The sequence below is a fragment of the Sinocyclocheilus anshuiensis genome, unplaced genomic scaffold, assembly GCF_001515605.1.
Source record: "Sinocyclocheilus anshuiensis isolate Anshui unplaced genomic scaffold, SAMN03320099.WGS_v1.1 scaffold437, whole genome shotgun sequence".
Classification (NCBI taxonomy): domain Eukaryota; kingdom Metazoa; phylum Chordata; class Actinopteri; order Cypriniformes; family Cyprinidae; genus Sinocyclocheilus; species Sinocyclocheilus anshuiensis.
Genome location: NW_015539902.1, coordinates 2,379,512 through 2,394,720, shown reverse-complemented (window position 1 = coordinate 2,394,720; position 15,209 = coordinate 2,379,512). Strand labels below are relative to the sequence as shown.

Sequence of the window (15,209 nt, the reverse complement as noted above, 5' to 3'; positions counted from 1 at the left end):
TTTCTTGTTAAAATTGTAAATCTGTATTTAATCTCAGAACGATCTCAAAGTACAAAGATGTGCTAAAGTCTGATTCTGTGGTGGCTGTGCTTTAAAATTAAATTATTATAATCTTATTTCAAGAATGAAGGATTTTGAAAGTCTTGACAGTAATCAGTGTTGAGTACTACTGTAAGGTTAACCCTGATTAACAGTTAAAAGTAATCAAAAAGTAAATGTAATCAGTTACATTCCTTTAATAAAGTAATTTAAATAGTTACACTACTTATTACATTTTAAATAGGGTAACTTGTATTCTGTAACCCATTACATTTCCAAAGTAACCTTCCCAACACTGAGCATTGATCTACTGGCTGGCAAACTAAAATTAATTCATTTCACAGCCTAAGTTGTTGGTGAAAATGTGGAAGTATTTGCCAGAAAAGATTCAAATGAGGCTGAATGACATACATGACTGCACAAATGATGCAAGGCAATTTGGTCAGTGGTTCTTAACTGGTATGACGGCATGGAAAAAACAATGCAAATAAAATTCAATTACTTTTAAAACTGCACATAATTTGGATGGTAAAACAAATAGGCATATGAACTCTTAAAAAAGAGGGAAAACACCCCATATTATTAGTTATTGCCGTCAAAGGCTACATTTCTGAAAATCTGGTTCCTGAAGCAAAAGCACTTGAGAACCACTGAACTAGAGGTTTTGCTGTCAGATAGCACCTGTGTGTTCATTTCTTTCCTAATACAACAACCATGGCATTTCTTCTTGACATCAATATTCATATTATTTCTGTATTATTATTACTCTAAATGAAAATATACTGATTCCTACATAACAAAAATAACACTAGATACACTATAAGTTCAGACATGCTATTACACCCCGAGTCTGATATAATATAGATTACTATGTGAATGGTATATATAATATAGATTTGTTCAGCGATAACAAAACTAAACTTTTAACATCTCATATTTCAACTTAAGGGTCAAATGAAATTCTTGCAGTGAATAAATTCTGTAATCATTTCAATATCATTGAAAGTAAAACCCTCTGCTGGTCAAATGCAGTACAACACACAATCAAGAAATCAATGATTCTAATCTAAAATCTTATGAAAATATGCATTTGTGCTAAATTATCAAGAGCTTCATCTATTAAAGATGGCATCTTAAGCAATGGGTGTCAGTTATTACATTCATATCATGCTGAAACACAAATTCAGCTCGTCTTTGGTGCTAGATTCTTCCTTCTGGAATGTTCCTGAGCATCAGGGAGGCACAATTGGTCGATACAAAATAACACTTATAATAACCACAGTCTGTTCTACAAGTCTTATAGCTAAATATATAGCTATTCTCATCAGATATTGACAAATGCAAGGCACTTGGTAAATGAGGGAATAATACAAAGTGTACAGAGGTACAAGGGTCAATAAAATAAAAAAAACGTTTATAAATTCATGTTCAGTACTGTACTGGATATAAAAAGAGTACTGAACGATACCCTGATGTTTGTTAGAGTCTGTATGGCACTACAGGAACAGTTTGTTTTTGGTGTTTGGCTTTAACAAGCACGACAGTTAATCTTTGAGGTATATCCAGCTTCGTTATAAGTTGGCACATTTGTGAAATGTGAAGACCAGTGAGTGATTTCTTATTTACAGCTGTTCTAAGTCTCACCCCGGAAGTGAACAAAACGGGACGAAAAATTCAAGAGTTGGTACCTCTGAAGTCTGAAAGCTGCCTCTGTAAACTCAGGACAGGACGCGGTGGGTAAAGCACCAGGTTTTCCAAACTAGGTCATGGATGTCTGCAAAACGTACAGTCGACACTCACGTCACGATCAGTACTGATAAAAGAGAATCAAAGAAGTGTAACCTCTTCAGAAAGGGGGATGTGGAAAATGAGGACCCTTTCAGCAGGCCGAGCTGAAGTGTGAAGGTCACTTTGGGCTTGTTAAATGTCAAAGATGAGTCCGGCTCACACCAGGAAGTGTGTATATCCCTCCGCTCCAGTGACGATAACATCCATCCAGATTCTCATGGCCTCTGGGGAAGGAGCCACCATGTAATAAACCCGGTCATGTGTCTTCACGCTAAACGTCAGAGAGGGGTTTGGGCTCTGACGGAATAAAAGTGGATAAACAAGATTCATGGAAGGAAAATACTGACAAACAACTGTAACATTTTGCACCCGTTTCATAAAATCAGTATAACTATGCATAGTTTGTGCAGTATAGTACTGCAGCCCACCTTGTGTGCGTTCTTTAGGTGGTCGTAATACACTTCCTCAATGGCTTGGAAGTAGATAACACCCTTTATTTTGGTCTCATGTTTATCTGGAGAAAAATAAAACCAGTCAAGTTTTTTTTTCTGTAACAGATAAGATCAAATCTTTCTATGATAAATCTGGTTTGATTTGCAGGATAGGACATAGCCATTGTCTCCTGTGACGTTTGTGAAGGGCACAGCTCAGTGTTGCCCCCTTGTGGTATAAACTAGTTTCATGGCAAATTTCGTTGGAATCGCTTATTAACAAGTCTTCTTTAGTTAATAATTCAAGTTTACATTTCACTGTCCAAATTTCATTCAGAGGTATTACAATAAATAAATGCAACAAAAAAATTAAAGATAGACCCTGGGTTCAATATATCTGGCCTGCTGATAATTATCACTGTAAAATAAATTGTTACCAAAAGGCTGATATTTACCAGTTTGTAAAATGTTTTATATCGCAAATGTTTCACTGCACAATCATATCTCTTTTACCAGAAGAATTAATGCAAGTGCACTACCCAAAATATATGCTTCAAATTTCAGATTTTTTTCTCAAATCTCCAAAACATTTATCCCGAAAAGTCTCTATTAGAAATGCATTACTGTAAGCACATTTTCAAACTGTTAATATCAAATGAGAGACAATCACATTTGATATTCCGTGGTAATTCACAGCAGGCCACAGACATGGTTGATAAAGCTCGATAGGTTTTTACTAAATATTCAGTGTAATTACCAGCATAATATGCCAGCGTCCTTCGATTGCGGTCAAAGACGAACCAGCGCTTCTTCCAGGTTTTGATTTTCCCACCCATTTTGACCAAGAACCCCCTGCAGGTCTTCTCTGTGATGGCCAGGTGAAAACAAGTTTCAGGATGGTGACCCGCCACCTCGATGTGACCTCTCAGGTCAAAGTCATCCTTTCTCACTGGGAGGTATCGTGTCAGCGGACGAGACTAGACACACAAACAGCAAAAATCGAATTAGTGAGTGTGTCTGTGTAAATACACGCATGCACGTTTATAAAGAGAGAAGAAATGCACTGATTTATCAGCCACACATATTTATAGACTGTTTACTGATCAAATTACAACTATCGCCCATAAGGTTTTAATGTGTGATTAATGTTGTGTTACTGTTTTTTGTTTATTTTGCTTTTGTGCTCTTTTAGATTTTGTTATGCTGCTTTTGTTTATTTTATCTCAATAAGTGGTATTGGGTACCTTCTTTAAAGCGCTCTTTAAATAAAACATAATAATTATTATTATTACTACTACTATTAAACAATATTTGATTTATTGCATTTTATAGGATCTTCAACTTTTTCTGCTAAAAATATAATCTATAAATATCGATGACAATAAAATATCTTAACAGTTATGATGCAAAATACAGGCCTTGTCTGTAAAAAAAAATGGATCATATAAAATTCTAAAAGTCATCTGACAGTGATGACATGGCAGAAAGTTAATTTTGGATCCTGGCTGTGTCTCATGTCATAAAAAACAAACAGATTTAGTTGCTTTAAAGAAAATCAAAAAGAAGAAAAACTTGCATCAAGAAAGCAAGATTTCAAAGTCAAGAAAAGTCAAAAGAAAAAAAGACATACAAAAAAAAACATACCTTTGCTTTTATGATGCATCACACATAATTAAAATATATCAAAATATGGTAAAAAAAAAAAAAAAATTTCAGCAGAAAACAGGAAAAGGAAATATTTTCTTTAAATATTTGGCCAAACCTGAGAAAATGGTGATATCAGGTGAAAAAAAGAAAAAAAAAAAAAAAAAAGTTTTGAAGTTTAGAAGTACAAATATTAAAATTGAAAATTGTTATATTAGAATTAGTGCTGTCAAATGCTGGGTCGCAATCAGTCGCATCCAAAATAAAAGTTTTTGTTTACATAGTATGTGTGTGTACTGTGTATATATATTATGTATATATAAATACACCCATGCATGTATATATTTAAGAAAAATGTTACGTATATATTAAATGTATTTATATATAATATTAATTATATTCATATAAATATATACATGTAAATATTTTCAAAATATATACTGTATGTGTGTGTATTTATATATACATAATAAATATACACAGTACACAGATATATTATGTAAATAAAAACTTTTATTTTGGATGCGATTAATCGCGATTAATCGTTTGACAGCACTAATTAGAATATTTATTTGCATTTATTATTTTTTATTAATTGTGGCTGTCTTAAAATAATTTTTTGTCTAAATCTGTGCATCCATAAATAGAGTTTGAATTGCATGAAATGCTTTAAGATGAATCTTCCTCTGCTCCACTTTTCTTGTCTCTGTCTCTCTCTGTTCTCCCTCTTTCACTTGAACTCTCCCAAGACTCTCAGAGCTTCACCTCTCTCTCCACTAGTTTCTGTCGTCGGTTTGTCTCTTCCTGCAGTCTCCTCTCCAATTCCTCCCTCCTTCTCCTCTCGTCTTCAAGAGCCTGCCTGCGCAACTCCATCTCCCGCTCCTGCAGAGAAGAAAGAAAAGTTCTGTTTTCATGCATCTGTATTTTGGTATCTTTGTAAGAAGCATGCGGATTGAGAGAAACTGATGTACCCTGTGCTCCAGCAGCCTGTTCTTCTCAGCTTGAGCTTCTCTTAGCATGCGCTCCATCTCCTCGATCTTCGCCATGTTAGCTGTGCTGGCGCTGTACAGACCACACATGCACACTTTTATTAGACAGCATGTTTTACGCTGATGATTTTCAGGTCTTAATAAGATTTTAGTAGTAAATTTCATATAAAAATAATGTATTGTCCAATAAAACCAGAGGTTTAAAACCCTCAACCTCATTTGGTAATCTATCCCAGAGCATCTTAAGCTTCAGCTACTTGGAGCGTCCTTGGAATGCAATAAAAATTCCTCAGACAGGATGTGTGTATATCTGGGCTACTTAAAGGCAGACTTCTGTCTATACAGCATCCTTATAAACAGTAATCAATACACAATAGAGATACACACACTTCTTACTCACTACACACAATTTTAATGGCAAAAATATTGTGTGTTTATAAAGCTGCATTTAAAGTGGGCGTTACTGTTTACTATGCTTTAAATTATTTTCTTATTCTACAAAAAAACGTATCTTAGGTTTCTAGTAAATATCTGTAAAATGGACAAGCTAAATGCTTAAATACTAAAAGCAAAATAAAAACTTTGAATTGTTAACAGTACACCTGTCCCGATCTTGAACAAAATCCTGGTCTCACCTTGAGATGTTGTCCGGTGAACAGGCAGAAATGCTGGTCTCTAGGCTTTCTGTACTGTCCACACTCATTGTGTCAAAGTTGTGTCCGTTATCCATGTAGTGGAACGGCTCCAGGAAGACGTTTGTCTCAGAAACTGTCCTATTTGACATCTCACTCATTCTCTGCCTCTCGTCATTCAAAAACAGCTGACCTGCTGTAAGAACAAAGGGGGGGAAAATAGTAAAAAGAAAAATAAATATATTTTTCTAGAACTCTATTTGTTCAGAATAATTTCTGAATGATTGTGTGACAGTGAATAATGCAGAAATGGCTGCTAAATAATCAGCTTTGGCAGTTATTTTCAATTGTAATATTTCACAATATTACTGCTTTCATTGCATTTTTGATCAAATATATGCAGCCTTGGGGATAAAAAGAGACATCTTATTCCAAAAATGTAAAAGATCTTAATTATACGAAACTTTTGACTGGTAGTGTATATATATCAGCCAACATTATATATAGTTTCTTTCTATGTAGTTGCTAGTGTGTGTGTTTTTTTAACTAAAGATAAAGACAAAATAGACTATTTTCAAGTCGATTTTTTGATCCCGAATCATCTAAGGATAGTCAAATAGAAATAATATTTATAAAATTAAGAAAATAAAAATGTATATAAATCAAAATAATAAATCATTTGTATACATCTAATAATACAAATAACACAAAACTCCAGGCAGACAGTTCTACACACTAAAAAGTGTACTGAATAAAGTAACATAAAAATATATATTTATATAATATATATTATTTATTTGCATATGTTTAACTAATACAAATAAATATACTTAATAGATATCAGAAATATTATTTCTCTGCATAAAACTTGTAGAATTGTAGACCTGCAGAACTGTCAGTGTCACAGGATAAGTGTCAGTCTGTTACCCTTGAGCAGGCGGCGGGTGTCCAGGTCACGGGAGGTGACAGACAGAGTGCGGGGGAGTACACTACCACAGCTAGAGCTTTGAGACAGCAGCATATGGGGCTACAGGATTAAGAATATACAGCAAAAGAGACTGTTTAAACCTCTCTTCCACATAACAAAACAATGTGTGCTGAAATTGTCAACATTTTTTTAAGATGGTATCAAATACTTTTCCTATGTGCCGTATCTGTTGTCTGACCTTGGGAGACAGACTGCGATTAAGGGCAGAGTTTAAGGTTCCGGAGCTCTGCCTCTCTCTTTTACGGGACATTCCGCCGTCACTCAGCAGAACTCCGCCCTCTTTACTGCCATTGCTCCGCCTCCTCTCCTCCAGAGACCGAAAGTGCTGTAATATTCAAAAAGACAGGTAAAATAATAGTCTTTCAATATTGAAAATCCTTGTTTGTCATTACTGAGCTTAGATTCTTTACTCATAGAAATGGTTTGTTACCTCCTTCATGGACACAGGGTTGAGAGGAAAGGCTTGACCACCTGTCAGCTCAGAGTACTTCCTTTCCAGAGATGCAAGGTTCTCCCGTTCCTGAAAATAAATTATTAGGAGACCATTCAGAAATGAACAAATAAATCTGTACACATTATGTATGAATATTACGTCATTTACTCTAAAGAAAGGTAGTAGTAGCACAATGTTCAAGCAAAACATTTCATAGAAGTGTATCCAAATGATAAAACTGTACATGTACATCTCAAAAAATAATCTGGCCATTTTTAGTTAAGTGAAACGTGTCCATAATGATATCTTAAGGGAAAGTGATTTACATCTACTGAAAATCATAGTCAAGTTCATAGACGTGGCAAAAATATCTTTAAATAAACAAATGAATAAATAAATAATAATAATAAATAGAGAAGTCAGAGAAATATAATTTCTTATTGTTTGTTTGCAACTTCTTGGTTTGATACGCAATGAAATTAATTAATACATTTATTAATATTAATATAGGCTTTGCCAGTTGTATATAGTTTGTGTTCAGTGCTGTTATTTTATTTTATGTGCAAAAATATGTATGCTACTGTTACATGCATGTGTAACACTGATGTGTATATTTTTAAAATTGAAAAAAAGTTGATCACTAAAAATTTGATACATTTTAAATGTGGATGAAGAGTCCAAATACTTCTCACAGGCACTGTATGTATATGTATGTATATATTATACTTATATTAACATACTCACCCTTTGCAGCATATAAATGAGGTTGCTCTTCTCCTTCAAAAAGTTCTCCTTTTCCCGCTGTGCCTGCTGGGTAATCTGGGTCGACTGCTTCTTCAGGGTAAGTAGCCTCTCCTTTAATGAATGCAGTTTTTATGTGCAGAAGGAAAAATATGATTCTAAAAAGCTCTTCGTCCACACACAAACACTCCAGGATTAAAATCCTCTACACACCTTGCGAGTGACAACAGATCTCTGATATTCTGCAATCTCTCTGAGGAGTTGCTGCGTCTGTGTCTCCTTCTCTTCATCTTGACGGCTCTCTTTTTCCAGCTGCTGAAACTCCAGATCTTCAAAACGCTTCGTTTCCGCTTCCAAAGCTTCAGTGTCCTACCAAAGAAAGCCAAGAACACTAAGCATGAGGCAATAGATTACATTTTTTACATCATGGTGCAACTCCAAACTAAACTAAACTGAAAAATCAGCAATAATTCACAAGATTGTGCTAAACAGAAAAGAGACAAAAGGTCAAATTCTCTGGACACTTTGCTATGTTAAAAGGCACAGAGAAGAAAGGCCTACCAACAAGAACAAAAGGTATTTCCAGAGCTGTTGCAGAGAGGAAATAACACATCAGGAAGTGTTTGTGAGAGACAGACAGCAGGACAGTTGGTGGGCGCAGGTACGAGGGAGACCACGGTAACTGACTGACCCTGGATAGCTGATTCTGGAGCTGCTCCTTCAGTGCTTCAGGACAGGTGTCCAACTGGGTCTTCTGCTCTGAGATCAGCTCAGCTAGCCTCTCTACTTTAACTCTCTCTGCCTCCAACAGGGCTTTGTCCTACCGTACGGATGACGCACACATACAGAGCACACAGTGGTGAGATGGGCACAAATAGGACAGACAAAGAAATAGAGAAAGTGCAAGTTTGGGTTAGAGCAAGGAAGAGATAAACTGGAAAAAAGGTAGGTAGATGTGACGTCAGAGGGTATCTTTAATAACAGAGTACAAGTTTTCCTCTTGTCTAAATTGTCAAGAAATTGTTTAAGTGTTTTTTAAGTGCAAAAATGTAAATGTACTCACCTCAGGCCATTCAAGATGTTTGTTTTTCATCATAATAGATTTGGAGAAATTTAGCATTATATCATCTGCTCACCAGTGGATTTCCTGCAGCTTTTTGCTTCATAAGACGGGCTGGAGACATGTGGATTATCGTGATGTTTTTATCAGCTGTTTGGACTCATTCTGACGGTACGTATTCACCTCAGAGAAGCTATTGGTGAGCAAATTATGCAATGCTGCATTTCTCCAAATCTGTTCTGATGAAGAAACAAAGTCATCTACATCTTAAACTGAAAATTTTCCGCAAATTTTTATTTTAGGGTGAACTATTAAGTGCAAACTTGCTTGTAAATCATGATTTCTCATGATTTTGAGACCCTCTTGTTTGCCTATTTTGTAGACAATAATCTTTGTCCTGCAGCTTTGATAAACTATATTGAAGAATTTCAAGCTGTACAACTACATTGCCACCTCATGTTTACCTGAGTTTGATTTTTTTGAGCATTTTTCTCCATGTTGGCCATTTTTTCGTTGAGCTGCTCCAGCATTTCTTTATCGCTCTGTAGCTGAGCCACTTCTGCCTCCTGCTCCCCGTCTAAAAGAGCTCTCTCCACCTCCATCTAATGACAGATTGAAATGTTTATTGACTTTAGCTTCACTGCACAACTAAAACTAAAAGCATTTTTAAAAAAATCTGTTTTGGTAATTGAAATAAAGTTGAAAAAAAATAAAAATAACTTTTTAAAAAAATTTAAAGTTTAAATTGAAGTACTAAAATTACTGAAACTGAAATTTTAAAAATAGCTATATAGAAAAAAATGACAAAAAAACATCACACAAAATTACTAAAATTAAAATAAAAACTGACAATATAAAAATAAAAGCTAATTCAAAACATTAAAACATTCTACATTAGTATATAATTAATACTAAAATAATGTTGCAGAATAAAAGTATACAAGTCTAGAGAGTCCATCTGTAAGAGTTATTTACTGGCAGACATGAAGACATTTACATTAATGCATTTCTCAGATGCTTTTAATCGAAACGGCTTGTGATTTCTGGGAATCGAGCCCATGATCTTGGCGTTGTTAGCGCCACGCACTACTGTTTGAGCTTCAGGAATGATTACTAAACTTTAAAACACATAAATCTTCTCATTTAAAGCACACACACCTCTCTGAAAGACTCGTCCATCTGTGTGTCTAGATCTCTGATCTTCTGTTCAAGTTCCTCGATGTTGTTAAACACCTGAATCCTCTCCTCTTCAATACGTGTCACTTCCTGTCTCAGCTGCATGTCTTCAGACACCTGCTAAAAAGATTCAGAAACCAAAAAAAATGGTTTCACTCCTGGATGACGACTGGGAAATTCAACATTTGTTCAAACCATAAGGACAATTTTAGAAGTTTAGCTGAACTCCTGCATCATTCATTAGTCTCATATAGTCACATCACCTCTCCTTGACTAATTTAACAGTCACAAACATATAATCACAAATACAATGACAATGTAATGTAGAAAAGATGGATTAAACATTCACAAATGCAGTCATTGAGACCTGACATGAGACTGAACTCTAAAATGAATATCCAGCTCCTCATGACAGCTCCTTGTGGATAGTAAACTTGGCCGGTTCTGAGGCCACGAGGTTTCCAGTGACAGCACAGAGGAATGTAGCTGAGCAACAGATGCCAGACTACAGAGCCGCCACTGTCAATGGAGATAATGGCTAATGTCTAATCTCCATGCATTTGACATTTACCAAAAATATCCAGCAGCGGATGGGCCTGTGCATATGTTTAAATGCAAACTGTCATTACCAATAGCACAATGAGTGTCACATGAGAGTTTATTAAAAAATATTGCTCGAGATGAGAGGATAAGTGTAGGAGAAACGATATGCATTCTTTTCTTGCATTTCTGTGTTTCTTTCCAACAATTACTGTCATATGTGTCTCGAGCACACACATGCATAGCAAATCCACTGGGAATAGAGTCATTTCCTGTTCCTCTCCTCTTGCAGGAGAAGCAATAACTGCCTTTCTCTCCTGAGCAAGTCTATTAAACTCAAACACACCATTATGTCATTATAGTATCCAATGGAAAAACAGTCCACCACCCCCTCGTAAGCTGGAATTGACACCTTATGTGCGTTAAACACAGACAGAATCTTGTTTCGGTGTCGCTGCAAAGAATGCAAGGTCAGCGTTTTTAAAAGGTCAAAGTTCACTTTGTAGTGCTGTTTAGAAACAGACATCAGTTAGGTATGAAGACTCCACAGCATTCCCAAACTGTTTTGCATACTCGAGATCCCTTAGGACTGCATACTTTCCACTGCATCATTAGTTCAATCTGGGATATCGAGTACACAACTGGAGATTGCTTTAGATTTGAATACATGATGTATATAGTATATATATAGTATAGGGTATATATAGTAAGAACAAATATCACTGTGGCAAGAAATAACTATGTAATTTGTAGCTGAAATTAATAGTAGAGTGAATTTTATTACTAATATTTAATAAATTACTAATCAGAAGCTACTATAAAAAAATCAATTTAAAATTTTAAAATGAGCATTAACTAACAGTACAACAAATACTAAGATAAATGAATGCAATTTAAATATATATAATTTTTTTTACATTAATGAGAATTAGGGCAAATCATGCTTTTTTTACATTTTTTATATTTTTTGTATTAGATCATTTATATTTTTAATTAATTCAGCATACATTAAATTTGGTACAACATACACTACAAATTATGTGAAATACTTTATACAAATAATATATCTTTATATATAAATCAATAATATATCATTGATTTATTTTACATTAAAGTAATAAGAATTTAGTAATGAGCATAATATACAAAAAAAAAAAAACTAATGGCCCTACAAAAAGAAGATTCATTTTCTTTATTAAAAATATTATTACTTGTTTTCCTTATGATTTTGGGATGAAATATGACCTGGACATGCTCTTGGGCAAGTTTTGTGTATGATATTGAACCAGAAATTGATTTTCACTGTTTCCATCAGTAAAGGCCCGTTCACAACAAGTATGATATAACTATAACGATAATGATAAGGATATAGTTTTAAAAATTGATCTTAGCTTAAAAGAACAGCAGAATCCACACTACAGAGGAACAATATTGTTGGAATCACTTTTAAAACCATTTTTCCAGCATCCTGCTTTAAAGACCTCGAGCAATGAAAGTGGCAGATGACAAAACTGCATCATGAACTTATAATAAACAGAATCGTTATTATTATCTTTATTGTTATAGTTCTTGGTGTGAATGGGCTTTCATGGTAGATGCAACATGTTGGAAAATTAAAAGTCCTTGTTAGCATTCAGGAAGATATGAACAGGAAGATATGGCGCAGTGTCTCACCTTGCTGCGGAGGTGTGGAGAGGGTGAGGGTACTGAGCTCCGCAGGCTGGTGGTGGGTGACTGGGGCCTGGTCTCCCTGTGTCCGCTGAATCTGCTCTGTCTCTGGGTCAGGATCTCTCCACGACCCTTACCCAGAAACCCGCTGTCCAGAGACACTGCTGCAGAGTCTGAGAACACAGATTCATCATCAGACACCTGTAGCTTCTCCAGCTCTCGGTTGATCTTCTGCAGGTCCGATACAGCTGAGACACCCGAGTCAGTCTCCATCCGGCCCAGTTCAGACCGGCCCAGCTCAGAGCACAGGCACAGGATAGTCTCGAGACGCTGACGTTCCTAGAGTGGAATGAAAAATGTTAATCATTGACAATAATCACTGACAGATTTTAAAAAACATTATGATGCAAAATGTATATTCAAGATTCTGTTTATCTGATATAATGCAAAATAGAAGCATTTTCTACTACTCCCAGACTTTTGGACAGCATTGTATCTAATACATAATATTATAAACAAAACTGGCTAGCACAATAGTCTGGAGTTAATCTTTGAAATATTAGATTTTACATAAAACACATTGTTTAGATTTGTATCTCTTTAGCAGTGCATTGTGGGATTTGGCCCTGTGGAATTGAACTAATTTAGTTGCACACAAACAAACACACATACATACACTGCACACACCCCTGTGGTCAGATCAGATGGTTTGACTACAGATGCACTGCTTTAGCTCGGTTATCATGTGACCTCCTAGAGCAAAAGCTCATTTAAAATGTTTACCAGCTGGTTCCTACACATGTACGGTTTTGGTTTAGCTGTGAATAAAAATTTGTTAAGTCTGTAGCGCATGAAGGAGTGTGAACAATCCAGTGAACCGCACTTATCATGCACTGTCAGCTTCACAACTTTGCAGATAGTTTATGTTCACATACAGCTACATGACACACTGCATGAAAGGTAATATTCGAAAAGGCATAATAGGGGCACTTTAACGTTGTTGTCTAAGAGGGCAAAGTGATTAACTTTATCAGTTCATTTCTGAGTATCTCTATTGCTCAAAATAAATCAATAAAAAAGTCACGACATGTTTGTGAATGGGCGTTTGATTTACATTTGAGAGGAACTGGGAAGATTGTTAATAAGGATACAAATTAATCCTTCTCCAGGATTAATCTCTCCGCTGCGCTTCCGCGTTCGTCACTTCTGAGCGGCGCATGCGCAACGCTGACATCTTACATCATCCGCCCGGAACTGCTTCCGTGTACAACTGTTGGTGCAAGCTAGATTAAAGTAATTATTACGTTTTGAATATGGATATTTTTCTTACAAAAACGCAACGATTCGCTACAGGAGGCCTTTGTTCACCCCCTGGAGCCTTGTGAGACACTTTTTATGATGAATGGATGTGCTTTATTTCACTTCTTTTGGACTGATGCACTGCAACACCCGCTGACTGCCATTAAACAGCTTGGAAGATCAAAGACAATTTTTAATATAACTCTGATTGGATTCGACTGAAAGAAGAAAGTCATATACACCTAGGATGCCTTGAGGGTGAGTAATATATGGGCGACTGGAGCAGGACATTTCTCAGTGGTAAGTGTCAAGTGTTAACAAGTTTGTGGTAATTATAAGATGTGATAAAACAAATTTACTCTCACAGCGTAGGACACAGCGTCTTCTCGACATGATGTTAATCACACGGAAATTTTACTGTTTGTGGGCGGGCAAGTTGGCGACGTAGAACGTGGGCGGACATTATGCAAATGTATTACTTCGTAACGTAGAGCCGTAACAGAATAAGATTCGAATTCCTGACGACTCGTTTATGCAATTGCGAGCCGACTCTTTGTTTTGATAGACAATAACTTTATTTATCGTGCACTGTCGGCTTCACAACTTTGCAGACAGTTTATGTTCACATACAGCTACATGACACACTGCATGAAAGGTAATATTCGAAAAGGCATAATAGGGGCACTTTAACGTTGTTGTCTAAGAGGGCAAAGTGATTAACTTTATCAGTTCATTTCTGAGTATCTCTATTGCTCAAAATAAATCCGTGTAAATATCGGATCAGCTTTCCAGCGCTGGAGAGAACTCAAGCGGGAAGGCCTGCGATTGGACGTCGAGGTTGCTTTGTTTCTTCTCGATAGGTGAGTAACACCGGGTCTACACCGGACGTGACAGTTGTTGCGCCAGTATCTGTTGCTCAAAAAATAAAAAAAGTCACGACATGTTTGTGAATGGGCGTTTGATTTACATTTGAGAGGAACTGGGAAGATTGTTAATAAGGATACAAATTAATCCTTCTCCAGGATTAGTTCACTGGACGAGACAAAGCGACCGTTGAAAATCATTTGAAATTTGTGTCAATACGTCATAAATAAAATGCAGCAGCAGTTTTCTTTCAGGGATTTGTCGTGTTGCGCCGCATCGCATCCAGTGTAGACAACATCACTGATTATAATGAGTTCTATCCACCTCAGCATGTGCTTGAGCAACCTGTTTGGAAACAATTATTATTTTTTCGATTTCAATTTGGTGCTACTAATGGTGCAGAAATTACACTTCAACCTTTTATTATCCCAAGTTTATAGAGTTTCAAGCACACCATTTTAGAACATATTTTGATCTGAATATGACCACAATCACCATGTTTCATCTGTTCGTTACAAAAATACACAGCTTAATGGCTCTCTGAGCAGTTTGTGTATGTTTTTTACAGTGTGTTTTTATCCACCTTTTTCTTGCCGTAAAAATGGGCGCGGCCATTTGTAAATTCTATGGGTCTAGCTTCTGGTCTCATCAGCGTCCAGCTATTTTTAGCTGTACAGAACCACTCCTTTTGCTGATGACTGCTTCCGTGTACAACTGTTGGTGCAAGCTAGATTAAAGTAATTATTACGTTTTGAATATGGATATTTTTCTTACAAAAACGCAACGATTCGCTACAGGAGGCCTTTGTTCACCCCCTGGAGCCTTGTGAGACACTTTTTATGATGAATGGATGTGCTTTATTTCACTTCTTTTGGACTGATGCACTGCAACACCCGCGGACTGCCATTAAACAGCTT

At 36.0% G+C, this 15,209-nt stretch overlaps 1 protein-coding gene across 5 annotated transcripts in view; it reads right to left on the bottom strand.

Moving 5' to 3' along the window:
- Positions 1-309: 309 nt before the first annotated feature.
- Positions 310-15,209, bottom strand: part of LOC107686179 (pleckstrin homology-like domain family B member 2) — a 28,713-nt gene continuing 13,813 nt past the window's right edge. The window contains exons 4-18 of one of the 5 annotated variants that reach the window (XM_016483082.1): positions 12,136-12,468; positions 9,904-10,041; positions 9,210-9,347; positions 8,377-8,505; positions 7,899-8,054; positions 7,689-7,799; positions 6,942-7,031; positions 6,690-6,836; positions 6,451-6,550; positions 5,527-5,719; positions 4,874-4,964; positions 4,668-4,784; positions 3,016-3,235; positions 2,256-2,341; positions 310-2,124 (exon numbers count right to left, since the gene is read on the bottom strand). In XM_016483082.1, coding sequence (XP_016338568.1) covers positions 1,984-2,124; positions 2,256-2,341; positions 3,016-3,235; positions 4,668-4,784; positions 4,874-4,964; positions 5,527-5,719; positions 6,451-6,550; positions 6,690-6,836; positions 6,942-7,031; positions 7,689-7,799; positions 7,899-8,054; positions 8,377-8,505; positions 9,210-9,347; positions 9,904-10,041; positions 12,136-12,468 — 2,190 coding nt within the window. In that variant the 3' untranslated portion in view covers positions 310-1,983. Of the gene's footprint in view, positions 2,125-2,255; positions 2,342-3,015; positions 3,236-4,508; positions 4,785-4,873; positions 4,965-5,526; positions 5,720-6,450; positions 6,551-6,659; positions 6,837-6,941; positions 7,032-7,688; positions 7,800-7,898; positions 8,055-8,376; positions 8,506-9,209; positions 9,348-9,903; positions 10,042-12,135; positions 12,469-15,209 lie in introns of those variants that run through there. The other 4 variants (XM_016483081.1, XM_016483084.1, XM_016483085.1 and 1 more) reach the window with 4 other exon arrangements.